A 13,855-nucleotide genomic window follows, 5' to 3' on the forward strand; every position below is an offset into this window, starting at 1 on the left:
GTTATTAATGATTTTACTAAGGGCTGGGAGCACTTGAAATATTCTTCCGAATGAGATTTGTGAAGTGGACCAGATGGGCATTTTTAAGAAGGCTATATTAACTGTATTCTACTTTTCAGCAAATAAGTCTTCATATTAAGATTGATTACAAATGTACCTTAGTGCCCATATCATATTCAATCAAAAATTATAAGCAATGATTTTTAGAAGAATGTGAAATACTCGAGTAAGCTGATAGTAATCTAAATGAAACATATAAACATGCCTGAAGTTGACTCTAGTCATTTTGTTTTGCTTTAACCAGGTTAAAGCCTCTGAGTCACTTTCTTTTCCTCTTTCTCCTGGCAGTATCTCGTCTTCCACAGGGCTTAATGTTCATTATGGGTACATGACTTCAGTCATAAGAAAACGGTCTTATCAGTCACAGCCCCAAAATGCTGGTTGGTCAGGCAGGATGGCTAGGTAAGGTTGATCACAAATAAACATGTCAGCATCCACTTACACCCTGAATCCAAGGGTGGGTGCTCAGGGGAGTATTTGTCCTCTATCAGTTTTATCCTTCTTGGTCAAAACAGAGCTGAGAAAGAGTAATACATACTAGACTATAGTCTTTGAGCCAGAGGAAATTGAACCAAACCAAGTGGAAAGAATGTTCTATTTACCATTAGCAGGTCAGTTCATGGGGAAATTGTAAAACAGGTGAAGTTCATTATTGGTGAAGCTCCCCTAGAACAACCCTGGTCTCCAGCCCCAGGGGTGAGCCCCTGCCATGGTTTAGACCTTGACACTGAATGCCAGCTGTCTTTGGCTTCCTAGAGACTTGCTCTTGTGCAATGAAACAAGTATGTTCTAGGTCTCATAGTCTCCGGTCAGGCTCTTTTCCCCACCAAAAATGAAAATTAGCTTATTTGATAGATCAAGCTGTCCTCATTTGCTAACAGAAAAAAGTTCGAGAGGCCTCTCAGGTAATGCGGACTCAACAGTGACTGTCTAATGACTAAGACTTTCCTGTGTGACTCAGAGAAGTGAGTCTGATGGTGGGAATGTCAGACCAGATGATATAGATTTTTATGAATTTTATGGAGCAGTAATATTTCATAAGAAGAGAGGGGAACGGACATAGAGTTGCCCGCTTCTTTTTTGCTGAGTAAGGACATTAAGGAAAAAAGGACAACAAAACACATCCATTGAGAATCATTTTAGAAAAGAAAGGAATATTATGATAATCAGAAAAAAACAAGAAGCAAACAATCTCAATAAAAAAGCAACCTTTTAAGAATTTACCTCTATGAAAAAATGTACTTCATACAGTTTCCGTTACGCCAGATGCTGTGCAACGTCACGCCTGTAGACAGCAATACTGTGTCGTGCACTTAAAAATGTGTCGAGAGGGTGGATCTCCCGTTGTGTTCTCACCACAGTAAAGACCGAACCGAACCGAAAAGATACACAAATGTACTTCAGTGTCCCAGCCTTGCAGAAGACTAGTGAGAATGTTGTCCAATGCCAGTATCAGTCTATGGCCAGGCTTTGGGGAGGGCTGAGGCGGGTGCCCACAGTGGCCCAACAAGCCAGTCCAGGAATTTTAATAGCTGTCACCTGTGGGCAAGTCTCCATATGACCTGCCTATCAGTGCAGCCAAAACCATGAACGTGATCCAGAAACACCTTCTGGGTTGTAAATCAAAGAACTTGTTTGTACAAAGCCTTTAACTTTGAGGGGTTTTCTGTCTGTAGATTAACAGAGAAAATGAATAATAGGTAGCCAAAAAAGTGATCTGAATTTTCTTGGAACAGTTTAAAGTGTAGGATTTAAGGATATACTTATTCACTGGTAAATATGATTGCACACCCAGCAGCTGCCAGGTACAAGGAAAGAGCAATGAGACCCCTGCCTTACAGCCTTAACTCCTAGCAGTGGACATGGGCAAGCAGGAGATACGTAGGCGGATAACATCCCTTAAGGACAAGTTCTGAGGTTGCTTTTGTGGATGGATGTGTGATATTTAAGCGAAGTCCAGACTAAAGTGAAGAACTGAGGCTTATGGTAACCTGCGGAAAGAGCATTCCAGGTAGAGGGAACATCCAGTGCAAAGGCCTGAGGAGCAAAGAGGCCAATTTGACAGGAGCACAGTGGGACCAGGAATGCAGTGGGGTGCAGACCACATGGGGCCTTAGGGACTTCAGGTTTCATAAATGAAATGGGCAGCTATTGGAAGGTTTTGAGCAAGAGAGTGACATGACTTACGGGTCACTAGAGTAGGAAGTGGCAAAAGTGAAAGCTACAGTAGACTATTATAACAATCCATTTGAGACACGATGGTAGTTTGGGCCAAGGCAGTCATCATAGAAGTGCTGAAAAATGCTCAGATTTAGGATATCTTTTGAAGGCAGAGAGAATAGGACTTACTGATAGAATAGACTGAGAGACTGGATATGGTGGTAATGGTAAGAGAAGATTCAGGCTGGGTTTCAAGATGTTTTATTTGATCAACTGAATAAATGGTACCATCTATTGAGAATAGGTACCATGGGAACAGCAGGTTGAAGGGGGAATCAAGAACTTATTAGTGGATATATTAAATTTGAGATGTCACTTGAATATCCAGGTAGAGATGTCAGGTTGGCAATTGGATACATGAGTCTAGAGTTCAGGGGAGAAATCAAGCCTAGAGCTAGAAATTTTTAAAAACTTCAGTATATAGAAAATAAACAGCCTTTGGGTTGGATAAGGTCATCTAGGGAAGTCCAGTTTTCTGGGCAGAAAGTACAAAGCTCCTGAGGCAAGAACATGCTTGGTGAGTTACCAGAAGAGTCAGGTAACTGTCCACTGTGGATGTGAGCAAATGCAGAGAAGATGCTCAAGGATCAAGCCTGGAGAAACGCCAGCATTTAGAGGTCGGGAGGAGGCAGAAGATTCAGGAAGGGAGACAGAGACGGAGTGGCCAATGAGGTAAGGGGAAAGCCAGAGAGTGAATCACCAAAGCAGTGTGAATCAAGTCTTTCAAGAACGATTAAGAGCAGTTTGTAAATTTACTCTGCCCTCAATTAGCTCTATTGATGGAAGAAGCTGTATATGCTGTTCTATTCCCAGTGTTTAGCGGCACCTGTCACAGGATCAGTATTTGTTTGTTTATTTCAGACGATAAATGTGGCAGTCTTCAGGCTGAATGCATCCTGTAGGTGTGTTTTATTTGAACTTTGGGGTTTAAAGATATTTTAATTGGTTGCCAAGATTTAGAAATTGGGAAACTTCACATCAAAACTTGTGTCTCTGGTTCTTTTTAAAAAAATCTCCAGGATTCTCACAAGGCAGGCCACAGCTGTTTGTGGCTGGGTGGCAGCTGCCGTCTTTAGAGGGGTTATGTGCTCTTCAGCTAAATTCCTGCCATCTCCAGCGAGCCCTGGGTCTCCCCAGCCATGAGTGCTGAGTCACTCATTCATATTACTTGCTGGTTCCTGCAGATTTTGAGTTTGTACCTCTTGTTTAGTTAAAGAGGGAATGAATGAATAAACAAACGAATGAATGAATGTTTACTGACGAGTAACCTGGAGCTGGGAGAGGTGAAATGATGTAAGCTTACATGCAGAAATGCCAGGGCTCAGCTATAGATTCTCAGGCCAGGGCTTTTACCTAAAATCTTTGCTTCCAATGTCATTGTATTAAAAACATCCTAAAATAAAAACAAGAGTTTGAATGAAAGAAGTGTACTGACAAAATGCTATTTCCATGTTTGGAAAAAAATAGAATATTAAACAAATCGTTTATTATGATAAAAGTAAAGAAGTGGTTTCCTAAGAACTGCTACACAGACTAGCAGAAGTTAACATCCCTGCCCAAGGCAAAGTGAATAACAAACAAATGTAATTATTAAACAATATAATTAAGGTTAAAATTAGTATTTTACTCCATCAGTATTTTTTTGGAGGAGTAAGTTATGCCATTTTTCTCTGTGAATTATTTTTATCTATTCTTACATGTTTTAAACACGGACTACTATAATCATAGAATGACAGTTTATCATCATCCCTTCTTTTACTCACTATCAAAAACTGGAGTTTTTAAGCCTCCTCTCTTTTGCCAGCTCCGGTGACGGCTAGTGGCTATTCAGGGCAGTGTGTGGAGGTGGACTCCGAAACGCAATTTGGGACCATTGAATGAGACCACAGTGCTTCATTTCTGATGTCCGGACATTATTGTTATGCATTGAATTGCGTTGTCCCCCTCCACGCCTCCACCCCCGCCAAAAGATATATTGAAATCTTAAATAGAATTATCCTCCTGTCCCTCAGAATGTGACCTGATTTGAAAATAGGGTCATTGTGGATGTCATTAGCTAAGATGAGGTCATATTGGAGAAGCGGGGGGCCCTAACCTAATATAACCGTTGTCCTTGTAAGAAGGGGAAATTTGGACACAGACTCAGAGGGAAGATGAGGCAAAAAGAGACACACAGAAAGGCAGACACCTGCAGCTGGAGGCAGAGATCAGAGTAATGCTACCATAAGTCAAGGAACGCATGCACGACAAGAAACCAGAAGAGGCAAGGAAGGATCCTCCTGTAGGAGCTGCAGAGGGAGCGTGATCCTGAGGACACTTTGATCAAACTTCCAGCCCCATAACTGGGAGATAATAAATTCCTGTTGTTTTAAGCCACCCAGTCTGTGGTGATTTGTTACTACGGCCCTAGGAAACTAACATAGAGATTACCTTGTCTGACTCTTCATTTTATTTATTTTTTAATGTTTTAAAATATTTTTTAAAAATTTATTTATTTAATCTATTTTTGTTTGGCTGCATTGGGGCTTCGTTGCTGCACGCAGCCTTTCTCTAGTTGTGGCGAGCGGGGGCTACTCTTCACTGCAGTGCGCAGGCTTCTCGTTGCAGTGGCTTCTCTTGTTGCGGAGCATGGGCTCTAGCCATGCAGGCTTCAGTAGTTGTGGCACGTGGGCTCAGTAGTTGTGGCTCGTGGGCTCTAGAGCGAAGGCTCAGTAGTTGTGGTGCACTGGCTTAGTCTTCCCGCAGCATGTGGGATCTTCCTGGCCCAGGACTTGAACCCGTGTCCCCTGCATTGGCAGGCAGATTCTTAACCACTGTGCCACCAGGGAGGTCCCTGACTCTTCATTTTAAACTGTGTTAGAACGTAGGCATCTCACTGGTGGAAGCTGTGTCCCTAGGAAAGTGGCATCAGCCATAAATGCCACAGATGTGCTATCCCTAAGGAAGACATTTAGGCAGACGCTGCACTGCTTGAGAAGCCTCATTCCTTTGCTTACTGAAGGCACTGAAGCTGATTCCACCTGTTCTTAGACAGGGAGTAATGGCCCTCCTTTTGTCCTGGAAGCTAAAGGTATATCATTCCTTAGCAGAGAATATCTTGAGCATTAGGAAGAATTTGGCTCTAATCTTGGCTCTAGGAAAACTTGGAAAATAATCAAAAAGTATCTTTAATGACCCTCTGGTCTTCTTGTGCCCACCTTAATGTGTCAGACTTCTCCTTGAATGAGAGTTCCGTAACTCACAGTCCAGAGACAGCTCTTAGAAGCCAACATGAAACCTTGGAGATCTTGAGATTGTTTGCAGTAGTCTGAGGGTATGACCACTTTTCTGGGTAAAGATTCCATAGTTTTGATTAATTCTTAAAGATGTATACTTCCCTACAACCAGAACATCAAGAAAAAAAAAAACAAAAAAAACAACTAAGGGTGCTTGGCATGATGGTCAGGATGCACCTAAGATTTTGTGCCTGGGGAACAAGGCATAGGGATGGAGTGGGATGATGGCTCAGGGTGGAGACAGGATGAAGAATGTGGATTTAGATATGTTGAACTGCAGGGGACAATGGACCATTCACATGGGGCGTTCAGTAGGCATTGGGAGCCACAAAGTTGGCAAGGAAAGGGCACACACGCAGCGTTGGGATTGAGCATCACAGAGGGGGGGACTGAATATTTGAGTGCAGGTCCGCTTTCAGAGCTGATCACTGAACGTGGCCTAGGAAGGACCAACGCTGAGTCTCGGAGAGCATCTACGTTAGGGAGCAAGGGGAGGAAGAGGTGGCGTTAGAGGTAAAATAGGCAGGCAGTTTAGAGTGGTAAAAGAATGAGGAGCATGCCCTGGGGGAAAAGAGCAGGAGAGACCTCAAAGGCGAGGCTGGCCAGGCTTGTAAAATGAAATGTTTAAAGAAAATGGTGAACACTCATGCAGAGACGTTCTGTGTCTGAAGTTCACCAATGATCATCAATAATCCCTTTTGAAAAATTGTGGGGAGTCTTTCTTAATTTATGCATACTTTGAATGGTTATGATTGCACTTCTGCTATGTGCCAGGTACCAACCACGTTAGGTGCTGGGGCACAAAGATGAATAAGACACAATCCTGCCTTTGGGAAACTTACTTGCTTGTGCAAGGACACATACTTAGAGGAATCAACTGCATATGGAGGTCTGAATAGTGTCAAGGGAGGCCACAAAGGGGAAGCGGTTGATTTACAAGGGAGAGTAGAAGTCATGACAGGGAAATGGATCTCTTATGCAGGAAGTATAATTGGTGGGTCCAAGAATTCTTAAAGTGTGAAGCTGTCCTGTACATTATCACATCATAATATCTGAAATCGTGCGTTTCAGAATCACGTGGGCACACACACACTCCAACACCTTGAACCAAAACCACTTTTTTAAAAAAAATTATTATTTATTTTTGGCTGTGTTGGTCTTTGTTGCTGCGCGCGGGCTTTCTCTAGTTGTGGTGAGCGGGGGCTACTCTTCGTTGCGGTGCGTGCGCTTCTCACTGCGGTGGCTTCTCTTGTTGCTGAGCTCGGGCTCTAGGCATGTAGGCTTCAGTAGTTGTGGCACGAGGCTTCAGTAATTGTGGCACACGGGCTCAGTAGCTGCGGTTCGTGGGCTCTAGAGCGAAGGCTCAGTAGTTGTGGCGCACAGGCTTAGTTGCTCTGAGGCATGTGGGATCTTCCTGGACCCTCAGGGCTCAAATCCATGTCCCCTGCATTGGCAGGCGGATTCTTAACCACTGCACCACCAGGGAAGTCCAAGAATTAAAAGTTTTAAGAAACTTGCTAAAATCTCAGTTTAATAGTAAATATCTAACCAGAGAAGGGTTGGATTAATAAAATGAAGAGATTGGGGATGACCTGGAAAATGAATTTCTCATCTCTGACCTGATTCCATATCTTAAAGTTCTTATGTTCTAGTTTTCAATCTACACTGCTTTTTATAGTGAATGCTTCCATTGGTGATAATCATAGAAGCAAATACTTTGTTTACTTTTTTGACTACAAGCAAAATAAATACTAATATAAAAATGTGCTTATGCTGTTATAGTTTATATGAATTGTGATTTATCCATCTATTCATTTCTGTGTAGACAAAATGATTTATAATTTTAAAGTCTAATCTAATAAACTTAGACAAAAAAGATAAAAAAGAAAGAAAATGGAGTAGCTATTGAGGTAAATCACATATCTATAATTTTTCAAATTTTAATCCTTAAAATAATTCTATTGAGCTATAAATGCATTCTTCTGCTTTTAGTATATAGACACATTTTCCCTTTAATATATGATTTGAAGTCTTGTATTTCAATTTTCACTTAAAAGTCTTTTTACTTTAAGATGAATTTTTTCCAAAAAACATACCCAGTCCCTTCATACTCAAGAAAAGACTAAGGTCACTATTTTGTAAACTCACAGCACTATGATTTCCCAAATCTTTTTTTTTTTTTTAAGCTATATATCTTACCTATATCCATTGATGTTAGAACTGTCCTAGACAGTCAGGGATTGATAGAATCCATAATCTTAGGGCAAAATCAACCCCAAAGCATTATGGGCTAAGGCATCCCCATTTCCTTCAATTAGATCTTTCATTATAATTCTCCCATTTCTTCAAGCCCAGGCTCCACCAAACTCGGCATACAACTCAGGTGCCACAGCCTCCAAAAACATTTCTTGAAACAATCAGCTGGAAGCCAGCTCTCCCATTTATGGACCCCCATAGAAGTCTGCCCTCTATCCTTCTCTTAGGGCCCGTGTCCCTTTCTGTCTTGCATTGTAGCCATTTGCTGTGTTTTCCCTACCAGACAGTGAGATCACCAAGGATACCATCTTGAATCACATTCATTTCTTCTCTGATGTGCTATGTGTTAACTTACACAAAGTAGGTTCTCAAGAAGTACTGCGTGTGTACTTAATAATTTCTGTTAGCCGTGACAAATTGTCAAAGAGAGTGAAAAACCTATTAAGTAAAGTATTTTAGGAAACCCTTGGTCAAGAAAGAAAGCCACAAGAGTAGAAAATTCTTCAAGAGGTGAATCAGAATAACTGGCACATAAAAGTGACACATTCAATTTCTTCACCTTTGTATAACCTCCAGAAGATCAAACGTTAATAAAATATTTATCCTCAGTTGTCACAAGCCAGACTTTGATTTAAAACTCTTGGGTACATGAATGTCACGCCAGACCAAAAATACAGCACCGTGTATTTTTAATTTAAGCATGGATCCGTAAAAACTTTATATATACCTGATATGAAAAAATTTGAGTGCAAATCTCCCAACAGTCACCACAAGTAAGAAAACAGGATGTAAAATCGATTGTTAAACGTCTGTAAAAGTACAACGACAAATATTCCATTTGAAAGTCCAGTGTGGCATTGATGTGACACGTAAAATACATTCTCTTACCTTTAGGGAATCAAAGCAGGCGATTACTCTTCCATTTTCGACCTGGCAACTTTTGGGGGGGTGAGCAAATTTGCATTCCTCATCAGAACGGGAGCACGTTCCTCTCTGGAACTGTCTGCAGACTTCCAAGGTCAGCCATTTTGTATCTCTGACCGGGGCAACATTCAAAGCCATGATGAGAAAATAATTTGGATCCTGTTCGTTTCTGTTAAATGATGAAATCAAATCAAGTTCCAATGATTCCAAAACTATTGCTGTGAAAAATCCCACATGTAAGTCTGAAGGTAAGTGACAAATTGCTTAAAGAAGCCCAATCCGGGAAACAGAGTAAGGAGAGAATTTATCGGCAGGCGGTCACTCATCAATCAATATGCCCCACTCGAAGACTGCGGGCCGCAATGAAAGCATGCTCAGTGTCATCTCTGGCTGCAAACGTCCGAGTCGCCTGATCGTTTTGCAGACACAATTGTTTTTAATAAAGTGACTTCAATATCATGGCACTCCTTGGGAGAATATTTAGTTCTGATGCTCGCAGCTATTGACGATGCTGGAAAATAAGCCACTTAGATGTTCAGATCTTAGCAGGATTGCTCTTTCCTTTCACCTGTTAAAATTCCGAAATCAAGCAATTGGCAAAGCCAGACAATTGAGGTATCTTCATCCACTCGTAAGGTCAGGGTAATGTGTATTTGATAGCAAAACACGATAACACAAAAGCTCCTGGGCTGTGGTTTCCAGCAAAAGTGACTTCACACAGGCACTTTTAAATCTTGAACCTGCAAAACACAAATAAAATATCAACTTACGCCCAAACTCAATGGAATCAACACTTTAACAAACTATTTGGCTCTTATCTAGAATTTGCGAAAGTGCGGTTTAGAGCTTTGAGCTTTGAATATAGTGAGGAAAGTTACGCATTAAAAAAGAGAGAAAAGAATGCGAAACTGCAACTGTACTGCAGAACTGATCTAGGCAGCAGTCCAAAAGTTAGGAATGACTCAAACAGACGAGTGTGGCAGACACAATAATTAGGCATTCTGAAACAATTCAATCTAATGTGCCTAATCGCCAAAACAGTGTATTAGAACTGTGACTTCCAATTAATTTCACGTTTAGGCCATTGATTTTATTGTTGGAAATGCTGTAACCAATCATTTGGGATGTGACTCTCCTAAATAATAAGGATATTGTCATTCTGGATGAAGTGTGGGCTCCTTACCCTTTCCATCCTTTTCTAGTTTACAGAGATTTGAACTTAGAGAGGGAAAGGTAGATCTGATGTTTATTCTCAGATCTCTTATACTTTCTCTCTACTTTTTTTTTTTTTTTTTTTTTTTTTTTTTGTGGTACGCGGGCCTCTCACTGTTGTGGCCTCTCCCGTTGTGGAGCACAGGCTCCGGACGCGCAGGCTCAGCGGCCATGGCTCACGGGCCCAGCCGCTCCGCGGCACGTGGGATCTTCCCGGAGCGGAGCACGAACCCGTGTCCCCTGCATCGGCAGGCGGACTCCCAACCACTGCGCCACCAGGGAAGCCCCTCTCTGCCTTTAATACTTGCGTGATGTTAGTGTTCCTTTCTAGGCTGTAAGCACTCAGAGGGTAAGGGCAGTTTGCATATTCCATTTCTGTTTCCCTAGGGCCTTAGTTCATGGCTATTTGGTCCTCAAAAACTATTTCTCGACTGATTTAACTGATGACTGACTCACTGACTAAGTGAATGAATGCAAGTTCATTTTAGCTGAGTCCAGTTTAGATTTTAACGGAGTCACAATCTGAGAATGTTCTGTTCTGTGGAATGCTGGAGCTGAATCACATATCTAACACAATAAAAATATAACAAGTCAATTCAGATTTCTAAGATCAGCACGATTAGTTTCTTTTAATATCTCCAAGGGTTATGAAATTATTAAAACGTTAAAAATTTAGCATTACTGAGTCAAGCATGAATGGAGGACTATATATCAGAAGTTGGTCATTTTTATATATTGGACACGCCACGGGCTACCTTAGATACTTGCTTAGCCTTGACGGCCTTCTAAAATATTTATAACTAAAAACTTAATGGAGGCTGGAAGTAGGTTATTTAAAATCGTCATGTACCATAGAAGTTCAGAGAGCAATAATTCTTGAGCGATTCACAAGTGTTCCCTGAAAAAGTCAGTCTCATAATCAATTAAGTTTAGTTAACTCCAGGCAAACCGAGCTGAACAGGCTTCCTTGCAAGAGGGCTTTTTTCGGCCTTGGATGAGTCTCTGATAGGGGAAGAGAAGCAGTGGCGTCTCTCAAGCTTATCTGATTGTGGATCATTTATTTAGCGGGACATCTCCCAGGACTAGTGGGAGGTGCTCCTTCATCCCAATACTTCTCTGACTTGTTAGTAGAAGTGTTTGAATGAGTTATAATTGTATGTGCACTTAAGGAAATTGGCAACCTGGAAAGCTATGACACGTTCCTAGCTTCCCATTGTGAAATATTTGAGGGGCCAGACAGGCTCCTGCTTGTCTTTTTGGCAGGATTGCATTCCCAGCAGCTAACATCAACTATCTTAACTTCAAGAGTTTAAGAAGACGACTTTAATAACCAAATTGCCTCTGGGTCGGGTTTCACCGACCAGCCTGGACCTGCACCCTCATTACCTCAACCCTTACCTCTAAACCCTGTGAGAACAAAGCAAGGGAAGCAAGGGACAAGGAAACATTTCTGCTTGTGTGTTCAGTGGAGCTGAGGCGCCAATAATGTGGAGACAAAATGAGGGGCTGGACACACGTAGTTCATATTTGCCAAATATTTTGCAGCGTCCCCGAGTCCCAAGGACCTGGGTCCAATGGGGTCACAGAACAGCAAAGATGCAGGAGATGCTCTTCGTCAAAGCAGCACAGTCTTGGCCGATGCGTCACGTGTAGGAAAACAAAGAGGCAAACACAGATTCATGCACAGATGGCAAATGAATCATTACTCAAGCCTTCCTAAAAACCACACAGGAACAATGCTCTTAACTCAATCCAGTGAATGGGGTACACTTTTGCTTATACTTTTAGATAAGAAGACATTTTTTTCCCTCTGGGAGAAACGGAGTGCCATTTCTCCTACTATGAAAATCCAACCAGAATTTAGGTGGTCAGACTCTATCAAGATGGACTTGCTTTTGGAAACAGAGGAACCAAGTTTCTGATGGCCAGAGTCCTGTGTAAGTCAAAAATGTTCCACAAGGCTCGTCAGGTTGCACCTAAATATATCGCTGTCCTAACCGTTCATGAATCCACTCTTTCTCCCAGCTTCTTCTCTGTTTCTATCCTAAACCTTACCGAGCTACTGTTACAAAGATATCACCTCTCTTGGGCCATGACAACCTCCATCTTCCGGAGTGGGCACAGCAAGCAGCTGTGGGAATGAGGAAGTGAGAATAGATTTAATTGAGGTCACGGGAGGCCACCGAAGGAGATGGGCAAGGATGGGCAAGGATGGAGAAGACCAACCTTTAACATGGTTATCAAGGGACAAGACTAAATTAACCAACACATAGAGCAAATTACATATCGGGTCTACCAGACTGGAGGCTCCTGGGAGGCCCACTAGCCACCCGTGTCTATTGAGCACTTGAAATATGGCTAGCGTCACTGAGGGACTAAATTTAAATCTTTTATTTACTCTTAATTAACGTAAATTTAACTTAAAAACGGATCCTCAGTTTACTTATCGGAAAACTTTTAAGTATGCTTGGGCCAACTTGAATATATGAATCTACTTTTCAGTTGTAAATTTTATGAAATCTAAATACAGATCAAGTATTTCTAATAAAAATCCAGCATCCTAATTGAGATGTGTTCTAAGTATAAAATACACACTGATTTCAAAGACTTAGTATGAAAAAAAAAAAACCATGAAAACACCTCATTGATATTGCTTCATATTTACTACATGGTGAATTGATAATATTTTTAACAAACTGGATTAAATATTATTATTTCAATTAAACTCACTTGCTTCTTTTTAGCTCCCCTCCAAAAAATTCAGAATTATATACGTAGCTTACATTATATTTCTGCTGATGGCGCTGTTGTAGGGGCTTTTGCATTTCTTCTATTAGCCACAGCACTTTCTGGAATGGTGGAAAGTACCCTGTCCTAAGGGCCAGGTTCCAGCCCTTGTTTTGCCAAGCTTCCTTCATATGACCTTAATAAGTCAATTTCTCTGAGACCCAGTTTCTTCATCTGTAAGATGTTAATGATAGTTCCTACCTACTTTACATGGTTACTGCCACGAAGGACTGACTACAGAAGAAACGTAAAAACACTCTGTGAACAGTCAAGAGCTGTCCCAAAGCAAGGTGATGAAAGGATGAGCCGCTCTATAAATATTTATTGAATAAATCCACTTCCAGGCTTCCTCTCTGCAGTCGTTCCCTATCAATGACTGGGGTCATGCCTGGGGTGGATCTGCTCCAGCCACAGATTCTGAGAGCAGGACGGTACCTTGCAGATCAAAGAGCTGACTGCACGGGGCGCTTGCTCGGGGCCTCTTATCCAGAGCGCCCCTCATTTCTCAGACCATTGTATTCTGCAGCCGAAGGGAACCCACAGAGGAGTTGCCCCAAGTACACATCCCACAGTGTCACTACAAAGGCCTGAGCCTGCTGTCTTCCTCCAGCTGCTACCAACCCAGAAGTAGATGAAACACTTTTAGGGCCCGGCGGTCACCCTGGGTGTGATGCCGAGTCCCAGTATGCTGGTCGCAGTGGTGGGGAGTCCATCTGGCTCGAGGCCTTGGTGGGAGCACAGCTGCTGAGTAAGCTCCCAGCGTCCTGGGCGAGGGGGGAGCAGGGGGTGGCACCTTCTAGTTCACCTGCCCAGAGGGCTCCCTGTTAAAATGTGTCTGTGTGGAGAGGGCACGTCTTTCTATTCTCAAAAAGCTGCCACGGGTGTCAGCTTTGGACCCATTCGATGCCGGGCGCCATTTGCCTTTCCTGGAAGTTTCTGCGCTGCTCTGGGAAGCAAGGTCTCTTGCTCCCATTATTTTCCAGTGTTTTCTGTTTAAGTTTCTCCCAGTGCTTTGCTTTTGCTTCTGTTTGCTTCGCTGCTTTTCAGTTGTGCTTCAGCTTTATTTCCAGCTTCACAATCAATCCTATCCCATTAGCTCCTTCCCAGGCAGAACCTGGGCC

The 13,855-nt window shown here is 42.2% G+C and overlaps 1 protein-coding gene across 8 annotated transcripts in view; it reads right to left on the reverse strand.

The window, feature by feature from the left end:
- Positions 1 to 13,855, reverse strand: part of MBNL2 (muscleblind like splicing regulator 2) — a 150,183-nt gene that overhangs the window by 90,397 nt on the left and 45,931 nt on the right. For all 8 annotated transcript variants that reach the window (XR_002645032.3, XR_016388646.1, XM_022576905.3 and 5 more), the window contains exon 2: positions 8,700 to 9,475. Coding sequence is in view for 6 of the 8 variants with exons in the window: in XM_022576905.3 (XP_022432613.1) it covers positions 8,700 to 8,873 (174 nt within the window). In the remaining 2 variants the exon portion in view is untranslated. The remainder of the gene's footprint in view (positions 1 to 8,699; positions 9,476 to 13,855) is intronic.

This window comes from Delphinapterus leucas, chromosome 18 (genome assembly GCF_059928025.1).
Source record: "Delphinapterus leucas isolate spDelLeu-1000000601 "Yukka" chromosome 18, BTC_Dleu_Yukka2, whole genome shotgun sequence".
NCBI classification, from domain to species: domain Eukaryota; kingdom Metazoa; phylum Chordata; class Mammalia; order Artiodactyla; family Monodontidae; genus Delphinapterus; species Delphinapterus leucas.